At 43.3% G+C, this 26,852-nt stretch overlaps 1 protein-coding gene across 5 annotated transcripts in view; it reads right to left on the bottom strand.

The window, feature by feature from the left end:
• The window catches only part of CACNA2D3 (calcium voltage-gated channel auxiliary subunit alpha2delta 3), a 797,511-nt gene extending 770,891 nt beyond the window's left edge, over positions 1–26,620 (bottom strand). For 2 of the 5 annotated variants that reach the window (XM_033926568.1, XM_033926569.1), the window contains exons 1-2: positions 4,093–4,431; positions 3,395–3,476 (exon numbers count right to left, since the gene is read on the bottom strand). In XM_033926568.1, the coding sequence (XP_033782459.1) occupies positions 3,395–3,476; positions 4,093–4,292 (282 nt within the window). In that variant the 5' untranslated portion in view covers positions 4,293–4,431. Of the gene's footprint in view, positions 1–3,394; positions 3,477–4,092; positions 4,432–26,511 lie in introns of those variants that run through there. The other 3 variants (XM_033926565.1, XM_033926566.1, XM_033926567.1) reach the window with 2 other exon arrangements.
• Positions 26,621–26,852: the final 232 nt, after the last annotated feature.

Below are 26,852 nucleotides of genomic sequence, written 5' to 3'. Positions count from 1 at the left end.
TTAACGCACGGAATACCGCGCGTTCAACCGCCTGCCGCGCTAGTCGCTAACGCCTCCATCGACGAGGTGTTAGTTTTTAGGCTTGCCGCAGGGGTTAGCGCATGATGAAATGTCCGACGTGCTAACCCCCTTTGTCTTAAAGGGTTAAGTGCAAAAAAACACAATAACCACATAACATAACAAAATTTGAGTGGTATACTGCAATACACCGTGACGATCGATGTGGTTAACAGTTGTTAAGCAGAAGACCGTACATGAGAGGTGAGGATACAAATCCAAATAACATAGGATCATGACCAGGTCAGAGACATATGCAATTATGGTAGGGTAATATGAGAAGAAGTCAAGTAGATGAACAGTTTTCGGATAGCGGTACAGATATAGATACTGAGACCCAGAAGAAGGTCGGCGAGAGAAGTGAGGCGGGGAGGCCGGTGGGAAGAGTTGGATGAGTCTGTGCGTCGAGCTTTTTCCACGGTCTCGAGGAGCGTGTGAGACACGCAAAGACGGCATAGGATTTGTTGCTCCACTAGGAATTTGTTGACCAAGTACGTTTCTAATACTCGCCCGAAATGCATGTACGACGAAGACGACCCGATAATGCGGAGTAGTTCCCAAGCTGCTTGATAGGATAGTAGTTTGGTTACGTAAGCTTTCTTAGATTTTCCTTGCGGGGAGGGGTAGGCAAAGATGGAGCTGGCGTGCAAAAGGTGGGTTGGAGTGGTAAACTCAACTACTTCGGTCTTGTAGCCTCTCCGGCGATACTGAATGAGCTAATAGTGAATAATGTTACTGCAGCTATGAATATCAAGTGATATCATAATCATTAGCTACTTATTATATAATGTTTTTCTTTGCCCAGTCCTACTAAACTTCTGTTCTACAGTAGAAAGTGTTAGTGTGTACAGAAATCCCACCCACTACTTGCTATGCTGCTAGTGTAGAATAAATGGGTCACATAGGGTTTGATTATCAAAAGTTGCTTTTTCTCCCTCTATAAATGCAGAATGATAATATCGAATCAGGCCCTTGACGCTTTACCAGTCTGCTGTGATCTGCAGTGGTGACGGTTCTTTATAAGTTCTCTCCATACGGCAGACACACAAACATTGTCATCGTGGTAAATATGGTATTCATTCAGGGGTGGACAACCACGGTCCTTGACAAGTCACAACCTAGAAGGGTTTTCAAGATTTCCACACCGAATACGCACGAGATCGATTTGCATACAACGAAAGCAGCACGTGCACATCAATCTCATGGATATTCAGTGCGGAAATCTTGAAAAACTGACTGGGTTGTGGCCCTCAGAAACCACGGTCGCCCTGCCCCTGTGCTAATTCCTAGTAATGCGAAAGACGGTGTTAGAAACATCTAAAATGCCATTCCTGGTACACGTGATTTGTCTCTGCATTTGAGTTTTGAGGATTGCACCTCATCCCATTTCACGTTCCGTAAGCACGACATATTTTCAGACCATAATACCCAGAAAACCTGGCTACAGAATATTTAAAAAATACTTGTCGAGATTTTAAGCTTATACTATGCACTTTTTTTTTTCAATTTACAAGGAATTTTGAAATACCTGATCTTTTAAAACTATTAAGCAATCACCTTATCAAAATATATTGTGATTTTATAGTCCAGTAAACATAATGCGACATCGATACGAGCCAAATCATGAGAGCTTGTGGCGAGGGCATGAAAAAGGGAGGTTGACGGGACAGGTGGCGGCCTAAATCAGCAGCAAAAGGACATTAAAAAACAGCTGAGACCAATCAAACAACTGTCGGGGGGGCAGATGTTGGACAGATGAAAAATTCCACCAGTGAATACAATTGCAGAGAATCAAAGGATCAGGTAAAAAGAGCATATCAGCTTTCATCTGACAACCAATGGGAGGGAATGCCAACTTCTTACAATAAGAGAGAAATGTTTCTTATTGTATACCAAGGCAAAAAGCCTCTAATTAACAAGTGCTCCTGGATTCTTAATAACTGTACAAAAGCAAAACAAAGGATTCTAAATCTTTTCAATAAGGATGCATTTTGAAAAGGCACAGAGTAGTGGAAGCCCTTTTGAAATAAGGAAGTGCAGTCAGGTGTTCTGCAATTTAGGCAAGGTTTTCATATTCTAGACTAGATTTGGGCTCAGTTCAATTGTAAAAGCAAAAGCAATGCGTGCATCTAAGTGCAAATAATTTCACACTATTAACACGAATGAGTGCTTTAATTTTTAAGGGACTTAAAAAAAAAAATATATATATATATCAAAACGTCTTAAAATGTGCACGATTTAAAAAAGAAAAAAAATTGAAAACATTTTGAGGTATGGTTTAAGGAGAATCCTAACCCTCCAGTAATCAGAATCCATATCAATGTGAAAAATACTTCATTATGATATATTGAAAAAAATTGTTTCATAAACACTCATAGTCAATGAATCGCTCCGTACCACCCCGCCCCTAATATAAATGTGTGATTTTTTTAATGCAGTCCTCTACGATTCAACTATTTTATTCCAGGGAGGTCGGTCTAGGCCCTGGCTGCGATTCCAAAATCAATCTTCACAGGCTCTGTCAACACCCCCAGAGTCAATCATGTCACACACAAACACTGGGGGCAAAACATGTCTTTGGAATGGTCGTTTAATACGCCGTTGCATTGGGAAAAGAGAAAAAAAAAGATGCGGCTCTCGATAAAGGCCTAATAATCAATTCTCCGACCTCATTACTCTGCAGAATTATTCAGTCTTGGACCAATTGCTCAAGTTTGTGTTTCTGCTCCAGGAGGTTATTACCCAGCCTGTGCAGCTGAGCAGGAAGATAACCACATCCGCTCGTCTTATCGGTGTGATGTAATACATCCCAGCATAGGGTTGAGATGACTGGAGAATAATGGGATGCCAAGGACTGCAGAAATGACAAAAACCATGCAGCCTCCACTCCCTCTTCCTCCGAGTCGGGAAACGACATGGTTGCAGCACAGGACAGAGAGGATTTTTGAACGCGAGCGTTAACTCCGCTCACAATATGAAGTTAACATTCTTCACCGAGGAGCAACTGTGGCCTCCAAGAATTGGGAACCTCTCCATAGGCGTTCAAAAAAAAAAAAAAAAAAATACTTCCAGTTCATGCTGCAGCTTGGAACTGTTCTACTCTGTTGCCGATTACCATTAACTGCTATCTAAAAATAAGCAGTTAATTAAGCCAAGAAACTGTGCAAGAACATATTAAGTTCACCAAGTATTCAGAGCAAGACCACTGACGGATTCTCTCTTACCCCTCAGCCCTGAGTGATTAGGCATGAAATGTTAAAAAATACAATATACGCTTTCTTCCATCGTCTGTCTTTAAAGTATTGCTAGATGCCAAAATTAAATATTAAAAACTTACCTTCTGCAGAAGCTGGGAACCTGAATATTTAGCTGCAATGGATTTGATCTCGCCACCAAAAGCTGAGGCCCAGAGCTTTACACTATAGGGGGGGAAAAGGAAAAAAGATGAAAGAATGGATGTGGCCAACATCACACTGCTTCCGCTGGGCACCAACTGAGCAGTTTTGCATTTAAAAGCTCTGGTTTATAAAAAAAAAAATTATAGCAGCATAATAAAAACAGCAAGGAGATGAGCGAGTCTCAAGTCTATGCAAGTTCATAAAAGAGGTAATGCGGCAGGCAAAAACTTTAAAAAAACAAACCAACCCAAAACTTCATTATGTGTTGTCAGAAACTGTGATGAACTGATCAGCTGCAATAATTCAGTAAAGTGGGGTGAGGACAAGAGATTTCTGGGGGTGGGAGTTATTATTATTATTTAATGCATGGACTTAAATACATAAAAATAACCTAAATTCCTTCTAACTCCGCTACATAGCAGCTTTACTTCAGATTTAGCACAAACAAAATTTAAACTGGCCTAAAGAGGTTAAAGAACCATCTGTAATAGCACAACTAAACCAACCGAGGGGGGAAGGAGGGAGGGAGGGAGGGAACCCAAACCTTTGATCCCTTGCATGCAAGTTAGCTCAAATGTAGCCTCCAGAGGATGCTGAGAGCAAAAAAAAAAAAAAAACAACCCTGCAAGCTACTTACACAGATAACGGGATTTGCTGCTCTGATCCGACCACTTCCACCAGCAAGGTATTGCAAGCTAGGCAAAGGAGAAAAAAGGCCCCCCAGAATGCACCCAGAGCTTTCATAATCCCTGTGCCTGAAACAGCCCCGACTGAAAGCGCAGCTTCTCGGTGCCAGAATGCGGCTCGCCCGGCTTCTCCGAAAGCGGGCTCGCTCATTTATCATCCATCCTCCAGCGGCTCCCCGGGATAATAGGAGAAGAGCCACCGGGAGGCAGCTTTTACCGGCTCGCAAACTATTGTGTCCTTGGCAACCGCGAGCTGTTTCTTTGGCGGCGGCTGCGAGAGCGACAGTTCGCACGTAGTTCTGCCCAACTCCGCAGTCAGCTGGCGGAGTGACTTCGGTGACCTCCCGCTGCTCCCCAGCGCCCTTAGCGGGCTCGATCGATTCCCCACGGCGCAGCCCGGAGCAATTACCGCGCGCTTTGCAGAATGGAACGTTGCCGGGACGGAGCCTTTAGGCGCCCTGGAACCTCCGGCTTTAAGCCCGGATCAAGCCTTGTGCAGTGCAGGGGCTCCCTGAAGCCGGAGCAGGCGTTCAAGAGGTGGGGGGGAGGGGGGGAGTGCTGACGAAGGGGCAGAGCCCCCGAAACGCGCGTTTAGGCGAGAGTGCCAAAGTGCTAAGATCTCCATCCTTGGCGGGGTGGGGGGCTGCGATCAGAATAGCTGGGCTGGGCTGGGCTGGGCTGGGCTGGGCCGGGCGGCCCCCCGGCCCCCCCCCCCCCCCGATTCATTCAGCACTGCACAGCTGAGAGGAGCCGGGGAGATGGGAAGGAACTCGACCACTCACAGAGAAAGTAGACCGAGAGGGGGGGGGGGGGGGGGAGAGAAAAATCATCAAAGAAACACATGGGAGCCTTGTGGCGGGTTAGGCTCGGCTTTAAAGAAGCAGCGGCTCGGCTCGGAATCGCCATCCCGAGCTCGTCCTTAGGCACCAAAGCCCGATCGCTTCCCATCCCCGCTGCAGCAGCTTTAGCTATTCAAAGGGACTCTGGAATTTAAAGAGGGGCTTATGAATGAAAGGAAATGCGGCATAAGTGAATAAATGCAAGCTTAAGTGACTTGAGCCTAGGAATCAATTATTAATTTAGGGCTTGCCGAGAAGTTCCCCTGGTGAAGAAAGGAGACGGCGAGCAGTGTGTGTGTGTGTGGGGGGGGGGGGGTGTTGGGGTGGGATAGGAACAGAAGATATTCCACCTGGTCCTGAATCTTTTCACCTTTCCATGTTTGCTGTGACCTTTCCCCCTCCCCCCCCCCCAGCCCACCAAGAGGGTATAGGAACCAATAATGAAACATACATTAACCCCATATAACATAGCGAAATAATTCCAGGTTCCATGCCTGAATTTTGCTCCCAGTTAATTGCAATGGTCTACCTTATAGGCCTATTAACATTGGTTTTAGGGGGGGGGGGGTGTCCTTTGCACAATTACTGCACTGCTGCTATGAATCTTTTGTATTAAACGCCAGAAACTCCGAAATCACTAATTATTAAATAATTATCTGAAGTACTTAAGGATAACATGATATCCAAAGGTCAGACAAGAAATGAAGCGAAAGCTTAAATTCTCGGTCGGGATTCGGGGATGGCAGCTGATTCTTCACTAACATTTGCTGTTGATTTTCTATTACATTTTTTGAGGAGTTGTTTTTGGTTTTTTTTGTGGGGGGGAGAGAAAAATCTCTACTGGGCTTTTTGTAATAATGCTGCACGTTTGCTTTTACCGAGTGACTTGTTTATGTGAAGGCAAAACGTAAAGACACGCGCGGATGAGTAAACCGTTTATAATGAATTACACGCCTCTTTCTATACTTCCTATAAACCACGTCAATCTATTTTATTTGACTTGCTTTTGTTTTTACTAGGAACCAACTAGAATACTAGCCTTGTGAATATGAAAAATTCCACTTCTTAGTAAGTTTGGTTTTAGGTCCTTTTTGATTACCGACAACATAAAATGTCCCTATTACTGAGTTAACCAAGCCAGATAAGTTTTACAGATAATTTATACGAGATAATATATCAATGCACGTTCCAACACAATATACATTTCAGTTATGTAGATCTGGTCTTTTATATAGCAAATGTGGTCACATCAATGAGATTCAGCCTATAAAATTTGGCCAAAATGAATTTTGACTCCCATCCTGCTATATTTTGCTCCTTATTAAGATATTAATTGAGGGGGAAATGGGGAGTTCATTTGGTTTCGTGAGCTAAGTCCAGTTTTATATACCGTATTTGTTCCGCAATACCCATTTTTTTAAAAGCAATTTCGTTTATAGAGCTGGCTGGGGATGTAATAAGCTGTATAACTGCGTGTTATGGTCCAGAGAAATAAAGCAAAGCTCTTCAACTTTAGCCTTCCTTCCTTCGCCAAAAGCATAAGACAGGGATACGGGTAGGTTTTTTTTAATTTTTTTACCTCATTCAAATGAAGGTCTGGTTCTTAAAATAATCTGTTATTAGACACATTCCCTTACTTAAACTCTGCTATCTCCCTCACCTCAGGCCTTCCAATCTGATAACACTGACTGGCAATTTCTCCCACCATACAAACGTCCTTAGCACAAATTAAAGCCACCCTGAGGTTTCAGCTCCGATTTAGAAACTGCAGCGGCTGGACAAGTTGTCCAGGTAAGCGGGTGGCGCCAGCCTCCTGCAAAACTGCATGATGGGCACAATAACCGAATTGCTTTCCAAAATCGCCAGGGTGGAACACAATTCAGTCTCTGCCTAATATTCAAGGAAGAACTAGAAAACTGAGGGGGGAGGGGCAGAATAAATGACAATAAATATAAACGCAGTTCTAAAGGCTCCTTTTACGAAGCCGCGTGAGCGGCTTTATGGCACGCAACTTTTTAGCGCGTGCTATCCCCCCGCGCTAGCTGAAAAACTACCGCCTGCTCAAGAGGAGGTGGTAGCGGCTAGTGCGGCCGGAAAATTAGCGCACGTTAAAACTGCTAATGCGGCTTCGTAAAGGAAGCTTTTTTTAAAAAAAAAAAAAAACTTGGCAAAGATTTGTAAAGCCCTGCAGTGGGCTGAGAATAGGATGTTTGCACAGCCCAGAAAAAGCTGGCGCATGCACACAAATAAATAAATGAGGCCCAGCAGAGGAGGAAGCCGATTTTCGGGAGTGCCCGGATGGGGGTGGGAGGCGGCGGGGGGTGCCCAGTTGTGTCGGGGGGGATGTTGGATCGTGTCGGGGGGATGCCCAATCGTGTTGGGGGGGTTGGATCGTGGTGGGGGGTGCCCAATCGTGTTGGGGGGGTTGGATCGTGGTGGGGGGTGCCCAATCGTGTCGAGGGGGGGTCGGATCGTGGCGGGGGGGGGTGCCGGTTTGAGGCAGGGGGGTGCCAGATCGCAGGGGAGGTGCCTGATAGCGGGGGGGGGCCTTCGAGGGGAGCAATGCCGGTTCTCGGGGGGGGGAAAGCATCAAAGCGGGAAATAATGGAAACTCGCTTTGATAAACAAGCATTTTGGATTACGAGCATGCTCCTGGAACGGATTATGCTCGTAATCCAAGGTACCACTGTATTAGTACTTTTAGTTTGTGATCCTGTATTTGTCCTGGACCTGTCCCCCCTCAGCTTCAGTTTGGACTAAAGGGCACGGACTGAGGCTGGGGGGGGACAGGTCCAGGACAGATATCGGGAGGTTTTGTTTCATGCAGCGAGTGGTTGACACCTGGAATGCTCTCCCAGAAGAGGTAATTGCGGAATCCACCGTTCTAGGATTTAAGGGTAAGCTAGATGTACATCTCCTTATGAGTGGCATAGAGTGATAAGGGGACTAAAACTATGCCAGGGTACACCTGGCGGGGCCTCCACGTGTGCGGATCGCCAGACTTGATGGACCTAAGGTCTGATCCGGAGATGGCGATTCTTATGTTCTTAGGAGTGAAAAATGGCAGGAACGTTGAAAAAGAAAAAAGTAATGACCATAGACATAAATGAGAAAAAAAATTTGAAAAAAAGTTCCATTTCCTAGGGCTCCTTTTACTAAGCTGCGTTAGGGCTATAATGCACGCAACATTGCCCCGTGCGCTAGACCTTAACGCCAGCATTGAGCTGGTGTTAGTTCTAGCTGCGTAGCGCGCAGTCATTTCCTGGATGCGCTAAAAACGCGAGCGCACTTTAGTAAAAGGAGCCCCTAGTGTTTACAGGAGCTGGAGTGGTTGATACTCAGGCTCTTGCCCATTTCAATCGCACTGAGTGACCGGGGAGTTGATAGATATTTAAAAATTTATTCCTCGCAACCATCCGACAATTCTGAGCGAGCTACAATCCAAAATACATAATTAAAACAATGTTACAAACGACAAAAAGACATAAAAACAAATCTATTGCATGAAGTATAACAAAACAGTAATATTCTTTATAACTCAGTCATTTACCAGAACAAATATGCGCGACATAATAAAAAAAAAAAAAAAAAAAAAAAGATTAACTTAAATCATTCCTGCTCAATCAAACACAAAACATTTCTGGAAAAGCAAAGCTATAACCAATTTCCTGAACTAAAGTAAACTGGTGGCATTCTTTATATCCAGTGACGGGACAAAAGCGCGCGAGACTTGCACGCCGACATTGCAGCGCAGACAATTCAGCGCAAGACCCCAGTGTGCTGCCTAAAAAGTTACTTTTAAAGAGCTCTGATGGGGGTGTGGGGGGGGGAACCCCCCTCACCCACTTTACTTCATACTCTTCACGCTGCCTTTGGGAGGGGGTATGGGGGATGCAACTCCCCACATTATAGAGAAAACTTAACTTTTTCCTAAAAAATCATGAAAAAATTAAGTTTACTCTATAATGGAGGGTTCCAACCCCCGAAACACCCCCCCCCCCCAACAGCAGCGCGAAGAGTATGAAGTAAACTGGGGGGGGTTCCCCACTCACACCCCACGTTGGAGCTCTTTAAAAGTCACTTTTTAGGCAGCGCGCTGGAGTCTTGCGCCAATTTGGCTGCACTGCAATGTCGGCGCGCCGAAATCCCGCGCGCGAATGACTATGAACCTTATATCCAATGGTAATGCATTCCACAATATTACACCCTGCACAGTTAATAAAGCACGCCGAATGCCAACCAGCTTTATATGTTTAAAAGATAGGACCTCAAAGACTGATCTTATCTTCAGATTGTAAAGCGCGACGAGGGTGATATATCGGCAGATGGTGGAAGGGGGGGAGATGGACTTGGGGGAGATCATGGAGAGTGGAGACAGGGGGAGGGATAGAAGAAATAATGGATCTAAAAAGAGAGGGAGAGACATGGTGGACAATGGGATTTAGGGAGGGAAAGAACAGAAAGGGAGAGAAGTTGGGCACAAGGGCTAAGTAAAGTTGGACATTTGTCCTTCATCCCAGGCTCAAATACCTAATTTTAACCAGACCTTATCTATAGGTCACAATCTCCCCTATCCTTTTTTTTTAGGCTTAGCCATATTTTTAAAACATTCTTCATCACCCTCCCGATGTTGGCTTTTCCCTAAATGTACTCTTACTTTCTTCAAAGATTGTAGTTCTCCCCTCTTCCCTTTTGTATCGCTAATTACTTGTGTACTTACATTGTGGGCTTCTTTTATCAAGCCGCGCTAGCGGGGTTAATGCGCGCGACTTTTCATCACCCCCGCGCTGGCCAAAAACTACTCCCTGCTCAAGAGGAGGCGGTAGCGGCTTGGTAAAAGGAGCCCTGTATGTTTATTTGTATAAATTGTTTTATTTTTCTCTCCTAATTTTAAATTGTCATACGCATTGAAGTATTTGCTATTGCGTGTACAACAAACTTTTAATAAACTTGACACTTCAACAACTTAGGGCTCCTTTTATTAAGGCCCGCTACGGGGGTTAGCGCGTCGGACATTTCATCACGCGCTAACCCCCGTGGCAAGCCAAAATACTAACACCTCGTCAATGTGCGTTAAACCCCTACCGCGCCTTGATAAAAGAACCCCTTAAAGATTATACAAACTGTTTTAAACTTTATGCAATAAACAATAGGCAGCCAATGAAGATCACGTAAGATAGGTGTAATGTGGTCCAACATGGATGCTCCCACAGCCACACTTTAAGCCAACTGTAATGTTGAATCATGTACTTTGGCAGGCCCAAATAAAGAGAATTATAGTAGTCAAACATAGGTGTTAGCATTGCCCCTATAACTGTTTGAAAATTCTCCACTGACAGATAATCTCTTAATCTTCTTAGCAAACAAAGTCTTAAAAAAGACCTTGGAAATTACCATCTTGACTTGTGGCGGATCTTGACGTCGCTCAAACTTTGCTGCCACTATACAGTTTTTTTGTGACTTTTTGTTTTTTCCCCTCTATTTTTACCATGGACCCCTGACGAAGGTTTTGTCCAAAACACGGACCGTGTTGGGTCCCCTGATTGGTAAAAGGGTTTGCATATAATAATTTTTTTGTCACAAATAAATTTGTACAGATCTGCAGTTTTGTCTTGTTTGCTTTTGGTTGTTTTTTTACTGCAGTTTAGGTTGGAACTCTTCTTTTTGTTTTGTTAAAAGATAGCGTCAAATCCAATATAACTCCAAGATATTTACACTGACTTGACACTGAAATCACTGTATTACCCAACACAATCTCTGATTTATTTATTAACCACCTTTAGGAAGAGATTCCCCCAAGGTGGTGAATCAGCAGGACTTAACTGGACAGTGGTGCTCTCAGCTCTGACTACTGCACCAATCTCCAATTAATGCTAGTCCGCTCCTGCTTTAGGGGGTGAGGGTCAGTCACCGAATCAGGAGGCCAATTCATTTTGGTTTTAAATTGATTTGAATTGATTCACCCGAAGTGAATCAGTGAATCGATTCGAATCGTGAATCGGGCAACACTAATGGGGACAGACTTAAAGATCTTAATCTGTATACTCTGGAGGAAAGGCAGGAATGGGGAGATATGATACACGTTTAAATATCTACTTAATGTAAATGCGTATGAGTCGAGTTTCTTTCATTTGAAAGGAAACTCTGGAATGAGAGGACATAGGATGAAGTTAAGAGGTGATAGGCTCCAGAGTAATCTAAGGAAATACTTTTTTTACACAAAGGGTGGTAGATGCGTGCAACAGTCTCCCAGAAGAGGTGGTGGAGACAGAGACTGTGTCTGAATTCAAAAGGGCCTGGATAGGCACGTGGGATCTCTCGGAGAGAGAAAGAGATCATGGTTACTGCGGATGGGCAGCTCTATGACCTCACAATGCAGGTGTAAAGAGCCTTAGCCTATAGGAAGAGGAGATGCAAATGTTAAGAGCCTTAGCCAATAGGGAGAGGAGGAGATAGTGGATGCGGATGGGAGACTAGATGGGCCATTTGGCCTTTATCTGCCATCATGTCTTTATGCTTCTATGATCCTGGATTCTTAAAGCAGACATGTGCTGTCATTTCCAGAGTATAACCTTAGTGCACTAACACTCAAGAAGCCTCTGTTTTCTGAAATTTACTTTATTGAATAAACATAGGCGGTTTACTCACAGTTTGTAGATTCTCTGAAGCTTGTTGCCCCAAAGCAAGAGACTTCATAGTTCTGAATACTGCAGCAGTAGATGAAGGTGGAAATTTTGAATAGACAGAGCCCGACACTAGGTTACAGAGGAGGTCATAGAAGGTAGTCTTTGATTGGAGACAGAGGCCAAACCCTCGCAGACCCATCAGAGCAAAGATTGTAGTAGAGAGTTGCACAGAGACAGAAATCCCACCCATCCCCGCAAGAATCCTGCTCGTCCCCACCCATTTCTGCCAGAATCTCCTCCGTCACCACCCGCCCCCACAAGGAATCCTCTCCATCCTCCCATAAAAATTACCTGTCCCCATAAAAAGCAGCAATTACTTCCGACTGTTTTGATTTTAGTTTTAATTGAGTTTTACAGAAAATTCAAAACAAAGTCAGACATCTGTCAGAACAGGCATAAAACCAATACCCCTTCTCCTTCCCTCTTCCCAGTTGGGTGGGGTTGGCATATCAACCAAATGCTATCCCAAAGAGGTAGATTTAAGGCAGAATTTGATGAACAGAAAGAAGATGTCTGGTGCAGCAATGCTCTCCCCTCCGCTTTTTAATTTTAAAATTACATATTTAATGTTAGTGCCTGCTGGGCTGAAGCAGTTTAATGCAGGGTAGTCTGGCTCCGGAGCTACCCAGTTATGCTGCCCAGTCTCTCCCGCGCTCCTCTGCACAGCCACAGTGAGTGGTGGCAGGCTTGAGCCAACAAAATTCATGAGGGGAGGTCTAACGCCAAGACTCACTACTGGGAGAGTTCTGCACATCCACCAATCTGGGAGCACTTCTATAAAGAAGTGCTCATGATTGGCCATCAAGCTCCAGCTCTGTCTCCTTGATTGGTGGATGTACAGAGCTCTCCCATGTAAGTGGCAATCAGCAACTGGTGCGCTGAGGGATTGAAGAAGCTTAGCAGGAACATTGAAACAAAGTAGGCTGGCATTTCCATGGACCTAGGGGGATCCCTGTGGGAGTCCCATGGACCTAGGGGGATCCCCGTGGACCCCGCGGGATTTCCATAATCCCTGTTCATAGAAACATAGAACATGATGGCAGAAAAGGGCCACGTCCCATCTAGTCTGCCCACACTAATGGCCCACCCCCTAACTACCTCCATGAAGAGATCCCACATGCCAATCCCATCTTTTCTTAAAATCTGGCACGCTGATGGCCTCGATTACCTGTAGTGGAAGATTATTCCAGCGGTCAACCACCCTTTCGGTGAAGAAATATTTTCTGGTGTCGCCATGAAATTTTTCACCCCTGATTTTCAACAAGAGGATGCCCTCTTGTTGCCATGGGTCCTTTAAGGAAAAAGAGATCCTCTTCCACCTCGATACGGCCCGTGACATATTTGAACGTCTCGATCATGTCTCCCCTCTCTCTGCGATCCTCGAGTGAGTACAGCTGCAACTTACCCAGTCGATCCTCATACGGGAGATCCTTGAGACATGAGACCATCCTGGTAGCCATTCGCTGAACCAACTCAACTCTCCGCACATCTTTTTGATAATGCGGCCTCCAGAATTGTACACAGTATTCCAGATTGGGTCTCATCATGGATCTGTACAACAGCATTATGACCTCGGGCTTACGGCTGACGAAACTTCTACGGATACATCCCATGATTTGTCTAGCCCTGGATGAAGCTTTCGCCACTTGATTGGCAATCTTTATGTCTTCGCTAATGATCACCCCCAAGTCACGTTCTGCTACAGTCCTTGCTAGGATCTCACCATTTAGGGTGTAAGTCCAGCATGGATTTTTGCCGCCAAGGTGCATGACCTTGCATTTTTTGGCATTGAAACTTAGTTGCCAAGTCTTTGACCAATGCTCCAGCAGGAGTAGGTCCTGCGTCATGCTGTCGGGCATTGAGCTTTTGTCGGGCACTGTGCTTTCATCTGTTGTGCGGTTGCCTACTATGTTGCATAGTTTGGCGTCATCGGCGAATAATGCAATTTTACCTCGAAGCCCCTCAGCCAAGTCTCTTACGAAGATGTTAAATAGGATTGGGCCCAAGACCGAGCCCTGCGGCACTCCGCTGATCACCTCCGTCGTATCGGAGAGGGTACCATTTACCACTACCCTCTGAAGTCTACCTCTAAGCCAGTCCCTAACCCATGCAGTTAATATTTCACCCGGTCCCATCGAACCCATCTTGCTCAATAACCTGCGGTGTGGGACGCCATCAAATGCTTTGCTGAAGTCCAAGTACACGACTTCAGCTTGTCTGCAGTGTTCTTTGCTCACACGTTTAAAGACAATAGACTGTTTTCAGCGAAATTCTTTATATGTGAGGTTGCAAACCATTGGACCCCTGGGGAAGGCATGTTCACTGAAATACGGACCGTGTAGGGTCCGGTTGGATTTTTATCGCAGCATTTTTTATCATTGTACTTTTTTAAATTAAATTTTCATCGTTTTATATGTCAGTGTTTAATAAATTATCTCCAGAACATCTGTATCCACAGTTTTTGTTTTCATCGGTAGAATAAACTCAGACACCTAAATGTTGTGTCTGCAAACTGATGCACACAGCCAATTTGCATGCAGAACTTATGTTTAATAAGCCTCTTTGGCACAAATAATTTGCAATTAATGCCCCAAAATTGATAATTGGCACTAATTAGAAGTTAGCCACACAGCTTGGTAGGTGCATTCTATAAAGTGCTGCACGTCAGTTCTAGTGCATGAATTTCAAAAGAATTGCGGTCAGGGGAGCAGCACGGGCAGGTCATAGGCATTCCTAAAATGTACGCGCACTGTCATGGAACATGTCCTATCCGTGTACAAGTTAAGCGCAGGTATTTCGGCCTGGTTTTCCGTAGCCTAAACGAGTGCGCCTAAAAGTTATGACATGCCCTGGAACTTAGCACAATTCGATAAGACGTGCATACCTTTTATAGAAGGGCGCTAAGCGCCATTCTAGTCGGCGCTGATTTTGGGGAGGCACCATATATAGAATATGGCCCATAATATAGTTTGCAAAAAAGCAGAAGAACCAAATCCACAAAACTGAGGAATGTTTGTTGCTTCACATATGGAATTATTAAGAAGGTCTTAGATCATTTCATCGACTAACGAGTTCATATATTCTTAAGGATTGATTTTCAAGACTCATAAGACTCCTGAAGCAGGCCGTTTCGGCCGAAACGTCCATGTTGAGTCATTGAGTTTTTGATGAGTAAAGGATTTCTTAGAACAAGTTGAACTCATCAACAATCATAGGTCATTTCCACTTTGTATCTTGCGTCCATAACACAGTTTTGCACATAGAAATGGCTTATAAAGTTGTTTTTTTAAAATTTAAGTATTTATATACCACTTATAGCCTAAGTGATTTAGATTCAAGTACTCAAGCATTTTTCCCTGTCTTTCCCAGTTGGCTCACAGTTTGCCTAATATACCTGGGGCAATGCGGGGATTAAGTGACTTGCCCAGGGTCACAGGGAGCAGCGTGGGTTTGAACCTCCAACTTCAAGGTGCTGAGGCTGTAGCTTTAACCACTGTATCACTCTAGAAATCAAAATGTAGTAAAAAGTGAACCAAGTAAAGGACAATCAAGCCATTGTGACATCACTGATGAGGTTGGCTCTTAGGCATTGGTGGACTGAGGCATTGTGATGTCACAATACCAGCTCTGATTATCAGAGGCTGAACCTTTTTACAATATTTATTTATTCAGTTTTCTATATAGTTCTCCCAGGGGAGCTCAGAACAGTTTACATGAATTTATTCCGGTACTCAAGCATTTTTCCCTGTCTGTTCCGGTGGACTCACCATTTATCTAATGTACCTGGGGCAATGGGGAATGGGATTAAGTGACTTGCCCAGGGTCACAAGGAGCAGCATAGGATTTCAACCCACAACCTCAGGGTGCCGAGGCTGTAGCTCTAATCATTGCGCCTCATATGCCTTCAAATCAAACATCAAATTTAAAAAAAATATAAAAATATGCATTTTAAGAAAGGATTTGCATGTAAAATATTTGTAAAAGTGTGTTCTCCTTCTTTGTGGACTCTGTTAATGCTTCTCAGTGACACTAATGTGACAAGAAATAGTTCATCCCGACTGCTACCTATTACTTTTTAATGGGCACTCTGTTTTGAGCAATTCTGCTAGCAGTTTCGAGAGATAATACAGTCTGCTCACCACGGCTACTAAACCACAAGGGTTCTATGAATGCCGTCTTGCGTGATATCCGATTACTGGGCAGCTAGGAAGCACATCGAAAAAATGGAACAGCTCTTGCATGTTAGGGAGAATTTTAAATTCAAGTCGATTTTTTTTATTAGTCCAAGCCCCAGGCAATAACGTCACTTCAAAGTGCACGTGGATGAAATGCTTCATTTGGTGTTCGAATTTAAAATTTGCACTCCTGCATGATTCAGCAAATATGGCAGCTCTGCTCAGCAAATTCACTGTGTGGTCATTCAGCAAGTCTGTTGCCAATGAATATGCAAAAGGCCTTTTAAACTGGCAAACACAATAGATACAGCCAAAAGTATAAATTTAACACTATACTGTCTTTAATTTTAATTTGCTACTTCACCAGTTCAGTCGCTCTTGTCCAAAGCAAGCAATTTTTAAGTCTTTTGGTGTTGATTTTCAATTTTTTTTTGTTTGTTTTTTTCTGCGCTTCTGCCTGCACGCTATTCTATAAAATAGTGCGCAATCCAGAAAGGGGTGTGGCCATGGGAGGGGCAAGGGACAGTATAATTTTGTCAAGACGTTATAGAATTCTGAGGTTCTGCACTCAGCTTACCTCAGTGGTTCCCAAACCCTGTCCTGGAGGACCCCCAGCCAGTCGGGTTTTCAAGATATCCCTAATGAATGTGCATGAGAGAGATTTGCATACCTGTCACTTCCATTATATGCAAATCTCTCTCATGCATATTAGTTAGGGATATCTTGAAAACCCGACTGGCTGTCCCCTAGGACAGGATTTGGGAACCACTGGCTTACCTGCCCAGATATACACACATTTCATTTGTTGTAAGTCCGCATGACCAAAGTTAGTCAACAAAATTGGCGCAAAGAGCTATTCAATAAAGAACGCTTGGCGCAGAGCGGCCTTTATAAAATGCGGTTTCAGCGCAGATATTTCTGGTGCCTAACTTTCAATGACCCATTGGGCTTAACTCTCCCACCTGATAAGTGGGTTAATAATGTGAACCACATCCCATTTCATTCAATCTTCTGTTATAGGTTATAGAGCACTCAGTGACCCTGGATCCTACATTTTATATACCTCTCTCTCCTTAAAAATGTTGTTTCTTTCATAGAAACCCGATGGCCCATGCAGTCTGTCCATCCACAGCATCCGCTATCTCCTCCTCTCCCTAAGAGATCCCACGTGCCTGTTCCACATTTTCTTGAACTCAGCCATAGGCTTTGCCTCTACCACCTCTACAAAGACACTAAGAACAGAAGAATTACCATACTGGCATAGACCGAAGGTGCATCAAGCCCTGTATCCTGTTCCCAACAGTGGCCAACCCAGGTCCCAAGTACCTACTCTAGATCCCAAGTAGTACGGATTTTATGCTGCTTATCCTGTATTTTCCCCAAGCTATCTCAATAATGGCCTATGGACTTCTCTTTTAGGAAATTATCCAAATCCATTTCACGTATCTACCACCCTTTCTGTTAAAAAGTATTTCCTTAGATTACTCCTGAGCCTATCACCTCCTATTCCAGAGCTTCCTTTCAAATGAAAGAGATTTGCCTGATGTGCATTTATGCCACGTAAGTATTTATACATCTCTATCATAACACCTCTCTCCTGCCTTCCCTCCAAAGTAGACATATTGAGATCTCTAAGTCTGTCCCTTTACGTCTTATGATGAAGACCACTGACCATTTTAGTAGCTTTCCTCTGAACCAACTCTATCCTGTTTATATCTTTTGGAAGGTGCAGTCCAGAATTGTGCACAGTATTCTAAATGAAGTCTCAGAGGCTTCAATATTTCCTTTTTCCTACTAGGCATACATCTATGCACCCTAGCAACCTTCTAGCTTTCGCCGTTGCCTTTTCAACATTTTGCCCACCTTTAGATCATCACATACTATCACACCCAAGTACCATTCCTCTTTCGTGTACAAAAGTTTTTCACCCCTTAAACTGTACCGTTCCCTCAGGGTTTTGCAGCCGAAATGCATGATCTTACATTTCTTAGCTGCCAAATTTCAAACCATTCTTCAAGATTTGTTAGGTCCTTCCTTGTGTTATTCACCCCATCATGGGTGTCTACTCTATTACAGATTTTGGTATCATAAGCAAAGATGCAAATCTTATCTGATAGCCCTTCAGCAATATCACTTACAAACACGTTAAAAAGAACAGGCCCAAGAACCAAAACTTGAGGCACAAACACTGGTAACATCCCTTTCCTCAGAGAGATCTCCATTGACTACTACCCTCTGTTGTCTTCCATTCAACCAGTTCCTACCCAGTCTGTCACTTTGGGGCCCATCCCGAGGGCACCCAGTTTATTTATTAGACATCTTTGTCAAACACTGCAGAAGGATTTGTAAAATCTAAATACACCACATCTAGAGTACTTCCTCTATCCAGTTCTCTGGTCACCCAGTCAGAAATTTATCAGATTCGTCCGACAAGGCCTGCCTCTAGTGAATCAATGTTGCATCAGGTCTTATAATCCACAGGGTTCCAGAAACTCCCCTATTTTCTGTTTTAAAAGTGTTTTTAATTAATTTACTTACCACAGAAGTCAAACTTATCGGCCCATAGTTCCCTACTTCGTCCTTACTTCCACTTTTGTGGCGAGGGATCATATCTGCCCTTATCGAATACTCTGGTACCACTCCCAATTCTAGAGAAGCATTGAAAAGATCAGCCAGCAGACCCCCAGAACTTACCTAAGTTCCTTCGGTACTCTCGGATGTATACCATCTGGCCCCACCGATTTGTCCACCTTTAGCTAGCTCCTCACAAAAACAATTCTCCGGAAATCGATCAGGAGATACCTCACCTACTTGCATTTGGGATAAACAATTTTCTCTTCTTATTTGGCACCGATTAGCAGCTACATACACAACTGCCATCAATAGGTAGACTATAAATTGTGCACACAAAAGACCTAATTCTACAAATGGCGCCTAGGTTAGGTGGCCTAAGTGAGGATGCCTTGTGGCATGTAGCTGAATTCTGCACACAACTCCAAATCTATTAATTGACTCTAATTGGCAAAAAAAAATCCATTAGAAGTCAATTTATAAAAACATGATTTAACTTTAACTGAAGTTAAGTCAAGTTAGGCGCCGGTAAGCATGATTCTGTAAATGGCATCTAGTGGTTGCCTGGCAACCACGCCAAGTAGTGCATAGCAGTTAGGCGTCATTAGGCACCATTTATAGCTGTGGTCCTCAACCCTGTCCTGGAGGACCACCAGACAGTCAAATTTTCAGGACAGCCCTAATGAATATGCATGAGAGAGATTTACATATAATGGAGGTGACATGCATGCATATTCATTAAGGCTATCCTAAAAATCTGACTGGCTAGTGGTTCTCCAGGACAGGGTTGGAGACCATTGGTTTATAGAATCAGGGCCTCAGTGCACATCATCCTGTCACCTAATTTTAGGCAACCTATAGGGCAGGGGTCCTCAAATGCAGTACTCGAAATCCATAACGAAATCTATTTGGATTCACTGCTTCCATTGCATGCAAATAGATCTCATACATATTCGTTGTGGAAATCCTGAAAACCAGGCTGAGTTATGAACCTCAAGGACTGGATTTGAGGACACCTGCTATAGAGAATTACCCTTTATCTGTTTAGTGCTGGGGCAGAGCCAGGGAAAGACAGAAGTTATTCAGGCACCACCAATATTCAGCGCCAGTGTGTGGGCAAATAGAACCACAGAAATAGTTATTCTAACTTGTCTAAATAGTTATCTGGCTATTGATGCTGAATAGTAACAGGCACCTGGATAAATTCCAGTGGGTGGCATTGAGGACTCAAGCACTGACAGCCATTTGCTAATTTTGCAATTTGCATGTGTCCATTAATAAGAAGAAAATAGCACCATCAGCCATCTTAGAGCTGCGCTAAAAAGAGGCTTCAGCATATGGGAAACCCACATGCTAAAAAGAGCACTGGCCACTTTTTAGCACCTTAGTAAAAGGGCCCATGCATGTTTTCTTCAGTTTTTACTCCAAGGCTTCATGATTCATTTTCATTGGTTCACTCCTATCTTCTTGTCCTTGGTCTTTATGAAATTAGCATTATCATATTTCTTCTAGGAGCCATTTATAAATTACCCCATCCATATTTTGTATATATGCATGTAGTAGACTAGCCGGTTTGCTGGGAGTATTTAGCACACAAAACACTTTATACAGAAAAAAAAGCATTTTGCTTTATTGTTTGCCTCACACAAAATAGAATGAATTTGGCTTACCTCAGCCAAGCACACACAGGCACCAGTTTGTTTTCCCGCCTATCTCTAGAGAAAAGAGTTCCTCTTCCTCCCTTAGGGACCTCTGGAGAATAAACCCAGCCTAGATAGAAATGCCTCTCTCCTGCGAGTCCTGCCCCTGTGACTCAATATTGAGCTCCATAGCCCAGTGCATGCTGGGACCTGTAGTTCCGCATTTGATTAGCACCTCCTGTTGCGCAGGGATATAACATTTGCATAGGAAAAGGAAAACCCCTTAATCTATTACAATGCATTTTAAATTAATTTTTACTACAACTGGCCCACAGTGCCCTCTTGCACTCTCCATTTTTCTATTTATTTCTGAAAATAATGCAAGGACAATGCAAGACTGCAAGCATTTTTCATACAAGCAACCTTTTCGATGTAGACTTTTTCTCCTCTAAATAGTTTTAATTTGTTGTTAGTTTTGCTTATTTTTAATTATCTATAGTGGCTGTTTAATGACTTTAGAAGGCAATAGCAATAAAACATTGCACTGAGTTTGTAGCAGTTACTAATGGGGCCCATTATCAACCTAATCAAATTCATATTATGTGTAGACCATGCCTATAGCAAGCTCACGTTATCTTTTGCCCTTAAGGCTCCAATTAGGCCTTGGTCATTGTAATATGACTAGAGAAACATCAAAACATAGTCCATACCCAAAAAAGCCTTATTTTTTTTTGGGCAGCACTAGTCCCCATACGCCTTATGATAGAAGACCACACACCATTTTAGTAGCCTTGCTCTAGACCAGGGATCTCAAAGTCGCAATCCAGCCGCAATCCAGTCGGGATTTCCCCAATGAATATGCATTGAAAGCAGTGCATGCACATAGATCTCATGCAGATTCATTGGGGAAATTCTGAAAACCCAACTGGATTGTGGCCCTCAAGGAGGGACTTTGAGACTCCTGCTCTAGACCGACTCTATCCTTTTTGTATCTTTTTGAAGGTGCAGCCTCCAGAATTGTACACAATATTCTAAATGAGGTCTCAACAAAGTCTTATACAGGGGCATCAATACCTCCTTTTTCCTACTGGTCATACTTCTCCCTATGCACCCTCGCATCCTTCTAGCACAGTACGCTACTTACAATATCAACAAAATATAGGAAAGGGCAGTGTTTCCCAAACCTGTCCTGGGGGACCCCCCAGCCAGTCAGGTTTTCAAGATATCCCTAATGAATATGCATGAGAGAGATTTGCATATAATAGAAGTGACAGGTATGCAAATCTCTCTCATGCATATTCATTAGGGATATCTTGAAAACCTGACTGGCTGGGGGTCCCCCAGGACAGGTTTGGGAACCACTGGGAAAGGGAGTCAAAGCAATTTTATAATTTATACAGGTACCTGAGGCTAAGTAGCTTGCCCAGAGTCACAAGGAGCTACATTGGGAATTAAACCTGGTTCTCAGACCACTGAACTAACCATTAGGCTACTCCACCATCACATAGGGTGTAAGTGAAGGTGGAGACGACAGATGAATAGGCGTTAGCTAGAGAACAAGGGGATTAGTTTAAAGCAGTGGTCTCCAACTCCAACCCTTTGCAGGGCCACATTTTGGATTTGTAGGTACTTGGAGGGCCTCAGAAAAAAATAGTTAATGTCTTATTAAAGAAATGACAATTTTGCATGAGGTCAAACTCTTTATAGTTTATATATCTTTCCTTTTGGCTAAGTCTTAATAATAATATTGTCATTTATAGCTAAAGAGACATATGATCAAGAAACAGTTTTATTTTACTTTTGTGATTATGATAAACATACCGAGGGCCTCAAAATAGTACCTGGCGGGCTGCGAGTTTGAGACCACTGAGTTAAGGGGAACAGTTAATCTGCTGGCTGGGTTGGAGGGCAGAGGGGAGAACAGGACAATCAAGCCATTGTGACATCACTGGCTCTTATTGGTGGAATGAGGCATTATGACATCACAATCTCAGCTCTGCTTCCCAAAGGCAAACAGGCTGTCATGGTTACAGTTTAGCCAGTGGTCTCCAACTCCAACCCTTTGCAGGGCCACATTTTGGGTTTGTAGGTACTTGGAGGGCCTCAGAAAAAAACAGTTAATGTCTTATTAAAGAAATGACAATTTTGCATGACGTCAATCTCTTTATAGTTTATAAATCTTTCCTTTTGGCTAAGTCTTAATAATAAAGAGACATATGATCAAGAAACTGTTTTATTTTACTTTTGTGATCATGATAAACATACCGAGAGCCTCAAAATAGTATCTGGCGGGCCACATGTGACCCCCCCCCCCCCCCCCGGACCGTAAGTTTGAGACCACTGGTTTAAAGGAAGTTGCATGTGGAGTTGGAAACGTGATGAATATAATCTCATCTAGGATAAGGGTGCGCAATGCAATACAATGTTTATTATATACCGCCAATACCTCCATGACGTTCACAGCAGTTTACATAAATAATTATGAAGATAGAAATTATTAAATAGTGTTACAATATTTAGGAATTATTAATAACAAATTCTTGAAATAGATAGGTCTTTTAGGTCTTTTTTTTTTAATTTTAAAATTAGATTGCTGGTTAATATTGGTAAAGTTTTCCAAAGTTGGACAAGTTCCTGCTAAACCGGAACGTACGCAGGTGAGGCTGGACTCATTTAGAGCACTGGTCTGTGACCTGGGGGCCGCCGCGTGAGCGGACTGCGATGGACCACTGCAGCGGCAGTTCTTACGTTCTCATGATTGATAAGCCCATGTGGAGTTAAAAGATCTATTGCATCTTATATTCTTAAAGACTGGATACCGAAAAGTGTCATTATTTCTCACATTCAAAGATGTATTATTGAAAAAAAAAATTAACGAGTTGAGGCATATAATCTGGAGTTTCTCTAAAACGTATTTTAAATAGTATACAACAGAATTTATAAAGGCGCTCTCTAAATTTAAAAGGGGATAGATTCCGTACAAACGTAAGGAAGTTCTTCTTCACCCAGAGAGTTGTAGAAATCGGGAACGCTCTTCCAGAACCTGTTATAGGGGAAAACACCCTCCAGGGATTCAAGAAAGGGTTAGATAAGTTCCTGCTGAACCAGAACGTACGCAGGTAAGGCTAGACTCAGTTAGGGCACTGGTATTTGACCTAAGGGCCACCGTGTGAGCAGACTGCTTGCCACGATGGACCACTGGTCTGACCCAGCAGCGGCAATTCTCATGTTCACCCTTCTATAAGGAGCCAGTGCAGAAGAAATCTTCATTGGTATAAGTACCACTGAAACTGGGTTCACAGTTAACAAGTCCTCGTGAAAGGATAAACCTTTTTGAATATTGTTCTCAATAATTAGTGCAGTACCCTGGGCATTATGGGACACATTTTCATGTGCATTGATTATCTTGAAATCCTGGCTTGTTTATAGCCTCTCAGGATTCGAGTTGAGCAGCCAAGTATTAAAAGAATCCAGGTTTTTTCCTGCAGCTGCAATTATGCATGTACAATAAGACATCAGCCACGTAACATTTCTTTGCAATCAAAGTACATTATTTTTCATGTTAGAATAGATTATATTTGCGTTTTCTTTCCTCAAGGCCACCCCAGATTCAGTCCTTGAATCAGATCTTTTTTTTTTTCTCTCAGGATTATCAAAGTATGCAAATTAATTTTGGTCTCAAATTTTAAAAGAATTCTGTATTATTTATTGTGGATATTCAATAGTCACACTTTTGGAAGACTGCTAGAATATTTTAATCTTGCTTCCAGTTTGATGCCACCACAGAGGTGCCACTTTTAAAGAAACCTGTGTGCGTGCAAAAGCCAGGTTCCTTAAAGGGTCAGAATTACCTTAAATCCCAGCCCAATAAGGTTTGAGAACCCACTAATATAGGGGTGTCAAAGCCCCTCCTCGAGGGCCGCAATCCAGTCGGGTTTTCAGGATTTCCCCAATGACTATGCATGAGATCTGTTTGCATGCGCTGATTTCATGGTATGCTAATAGATCTCATGCATAGTCATTGGGGAAATCCTGAAAACCCGACTGGATTGCGGCCCTCGGGGAGGGACTTTGACACAACCCTGCGCTAATATATAAAGACAAACTTTAAACCTCACAGTAAACCCTAAAAAACACCACAGCGTGATGGCTGAAACGTCAGCGCCACTTATTCAGATATGGCAAGATACGGACAACTGCAACAATCATGATGCCAGCTGTGGAAGTCTAAAAGAACACAGCACAAGGGGTCATTCTTCCAAACCATGTGCAAAGGAGAGTCACTGGTCCAACAGGGCCTTGAAAATCCCCCAGGAGCGTGCAATCCCTTAAAATACGGAGCATTGTCACACAACAGGAAGAATTTTTTAAAGTTTCTCACACATTACCAGGAACACATGAAGTTCTTAGCCATGTGAAATTTATCTAAGGGGTTTAAATAAGCCTGGGGCTTAGTGCATCGGCCCTAGGGGTAACTGGGTAGATTTAGTGGAAGCCAATGCAATTAAAACAGCTAAGAGGAAGCTTACATTCTGCAAACTGTTGCATGCAGTAGAGAGATCCTGTTCTTTAAATACTTAGCGCTCCTTCTACTAAGCTGCGATAGCGTTTTTAGCGTGCGCAGAATTGCCGCGCACGGTAAACCCGCACTACGCGGCTAGAACTGACGCCAGCTCAATGCTTAGTAAAAGGAGCCCTTCGTTACAGAACTATAGATTTTCACAAATTAAGCAAGTGTAATCTCCGCTTTGAAAATTACCCTAGAAAATCCATGCGCGTATATTTAAACGCGATTCGCGGCACGTACTATTTTTCAGTTTACTTTACAGGCATACACATGTGAAGGTGAAAGCTGACAAGACTTAGGAATTATTTAAGGAAGTATTTTTTTCCCATGGAAAGAGTGGTGAATTCACGAAACGGTCTCCTGGCGAAGGTGGTGGAGATAAAAAACGATCCAAAAGTTCAAGAAAGCTTGGCACAAGTACGTAGGATCTCTAAGGGAGAAGAAGGGTGAGTCGATTGCATTACATTAGTGATTTGTATTCCGCTGGCATGGAGGGGCAGACTAGATAGAAACAGAAGAATAAAGGCAGATAAAGACAGTATGACCTATGTTTCTACAAAAGGACAAATAGAAATGTTAACCCCTCCTTCAACCTGCCCCAGGAATACCTCAGCTTAGTCGGGTTAAACTTAGATGCATTAAGGCTGAATATGCATATTTATGTAAGCAGTGGGTAATTCTTGAACTAGGCTATTTACATGCCAAATACATGTGTAAAAATATCAGCAAACATGTGAGAATAAATGTTCGCATGGGTGAAGTCTCACACTTACACACAAACAGTAGAGGCTCATTTTCAAAGCACTGCACACAAAGCACCAGAAGTTTCTTCGACACTTCAGTGTTCTCCCCAGAAACCTTTTACAGCCGGGTGCCATGAAAAAGTAGCCAGGTGGGGGCGGGACGGGAAATTTGGTGGTGGGGAAAATTAAATGTGCATTATTTTTGTTACTTAATTATTATTAATTATTTTCCAGTGCGCAATATGACTTCCTTTTTTAAGATTTGACACTTAGGCAGTGTTCCAGTGGCGTTTAAGCCACCCTTGAAAAAAAACGTAATGCAGATCCTCTTATTCCGAATAACTACTGGCCAGTATCAAATCTTCCATTTCTTTCAAAACTGCCATACTTGAGAGAGTGGTAGGCCCTAGCTGAGGCCTAACCTGGAACACACGGGTCTCGGGCCGAGCGGTAAGGCGAGGCCTGGAGTAGGTGGAGAGGAGTAAAGGCAGCCAACACACAGGTGTTTGAAGTGGAAAAAGAAAAGGTGCTTTACAATTTACAAGGTTCAGCACTTATTACGGTTCTGTAAGTTTTCAAGAATGGTGCACAAAAACATATCATACAAAATTCCAGACAGTCCTTCTTTCTGCTGCTTCTGGCTTTATCCCCCAGTAGGAAAAACCAGGTAAACCATGAACGCTGAAGAAAACCAAAACATAAATGGCTTGTAATTTCAGCGGTTGTGCCCAGTGTCCAATTAGCAGTGCTTCGGGAAAAAATCATGAACAGAAAAGAAACTCCTTCCCAAGCCTGAGATTTACCAACAGAAGAAGAAAAAAAACCCCAGTGTAAAACCAAAACCAATGTCTGGGTCTCAATCAGTTCCACAAACAATTTCAAAACAATTTTTCACGCTTTCTTTTAAAGTGTGTTTTCTCCCTCTTTTTTGTTTTGGACTCAGTCCACAAACAATTTCAGCAGAGAAAACTCTCCAAACCTATTTCTCTCTTCAGCAAGCCTGGTTCCAGCACTGGCAGCATTTAGCTGACCTCCATATCACCCACAACACTCTGCAAACTCCATACTGCAGGTGTCTGGGGATTCCCCAACCTCTGGCTCCATTATAACATCCTCAAACCAAAAATCAAGATCAAAATTAGACTGTACCTGAGCCCTTGGTGGGATTACCGCTTGCTGCTGTCCAGCCCTGTGCTGGAATAGACTTTCTTCAAGATCCTTCAGTCTGTACTAGTTGGGAGCTGGGATGAGCTCCCTGCTTCCTCCTGACCACTTCCTTTTCAGCTCCCTGGGATTGATTAGCATTCCTCTCACCTGAGCTCCCCTGGCTCAAGTCATCAACTCTCTGGGTTGTTCTGCGCTGTGTACAGTTCCCTGCACCTGAGCTACCTTTTCCAGCTCTGGTGTGCCTGGCTTCAACCCTGAGGCATGCTGGGTCAGGTAGTTCCTGCCTTTTCCCTTTAGTTTGTTGCTTAGGGAAAACACTTGGG

The sequence above is a fragment of the Geotrypetes seraphini genome, chromosome 17 (genome assembly GCF_902459505.1).
Source record: "Geotrypetes seraphini chromosome 17, aGeoSer1.1, whole genome shotgun sequence".
NCBI lineage: Eukaryota > Metazoa > Chordata > Amphibia > Gymnophiona > Dermophiidae > Geotrypetes > Geotrypetes seraphini.
The sequence above is the reverse complement of the archived record's forward strand: the minus strand, read 5'-3'. Positions and strand labels throughout refer to the sequence as shown.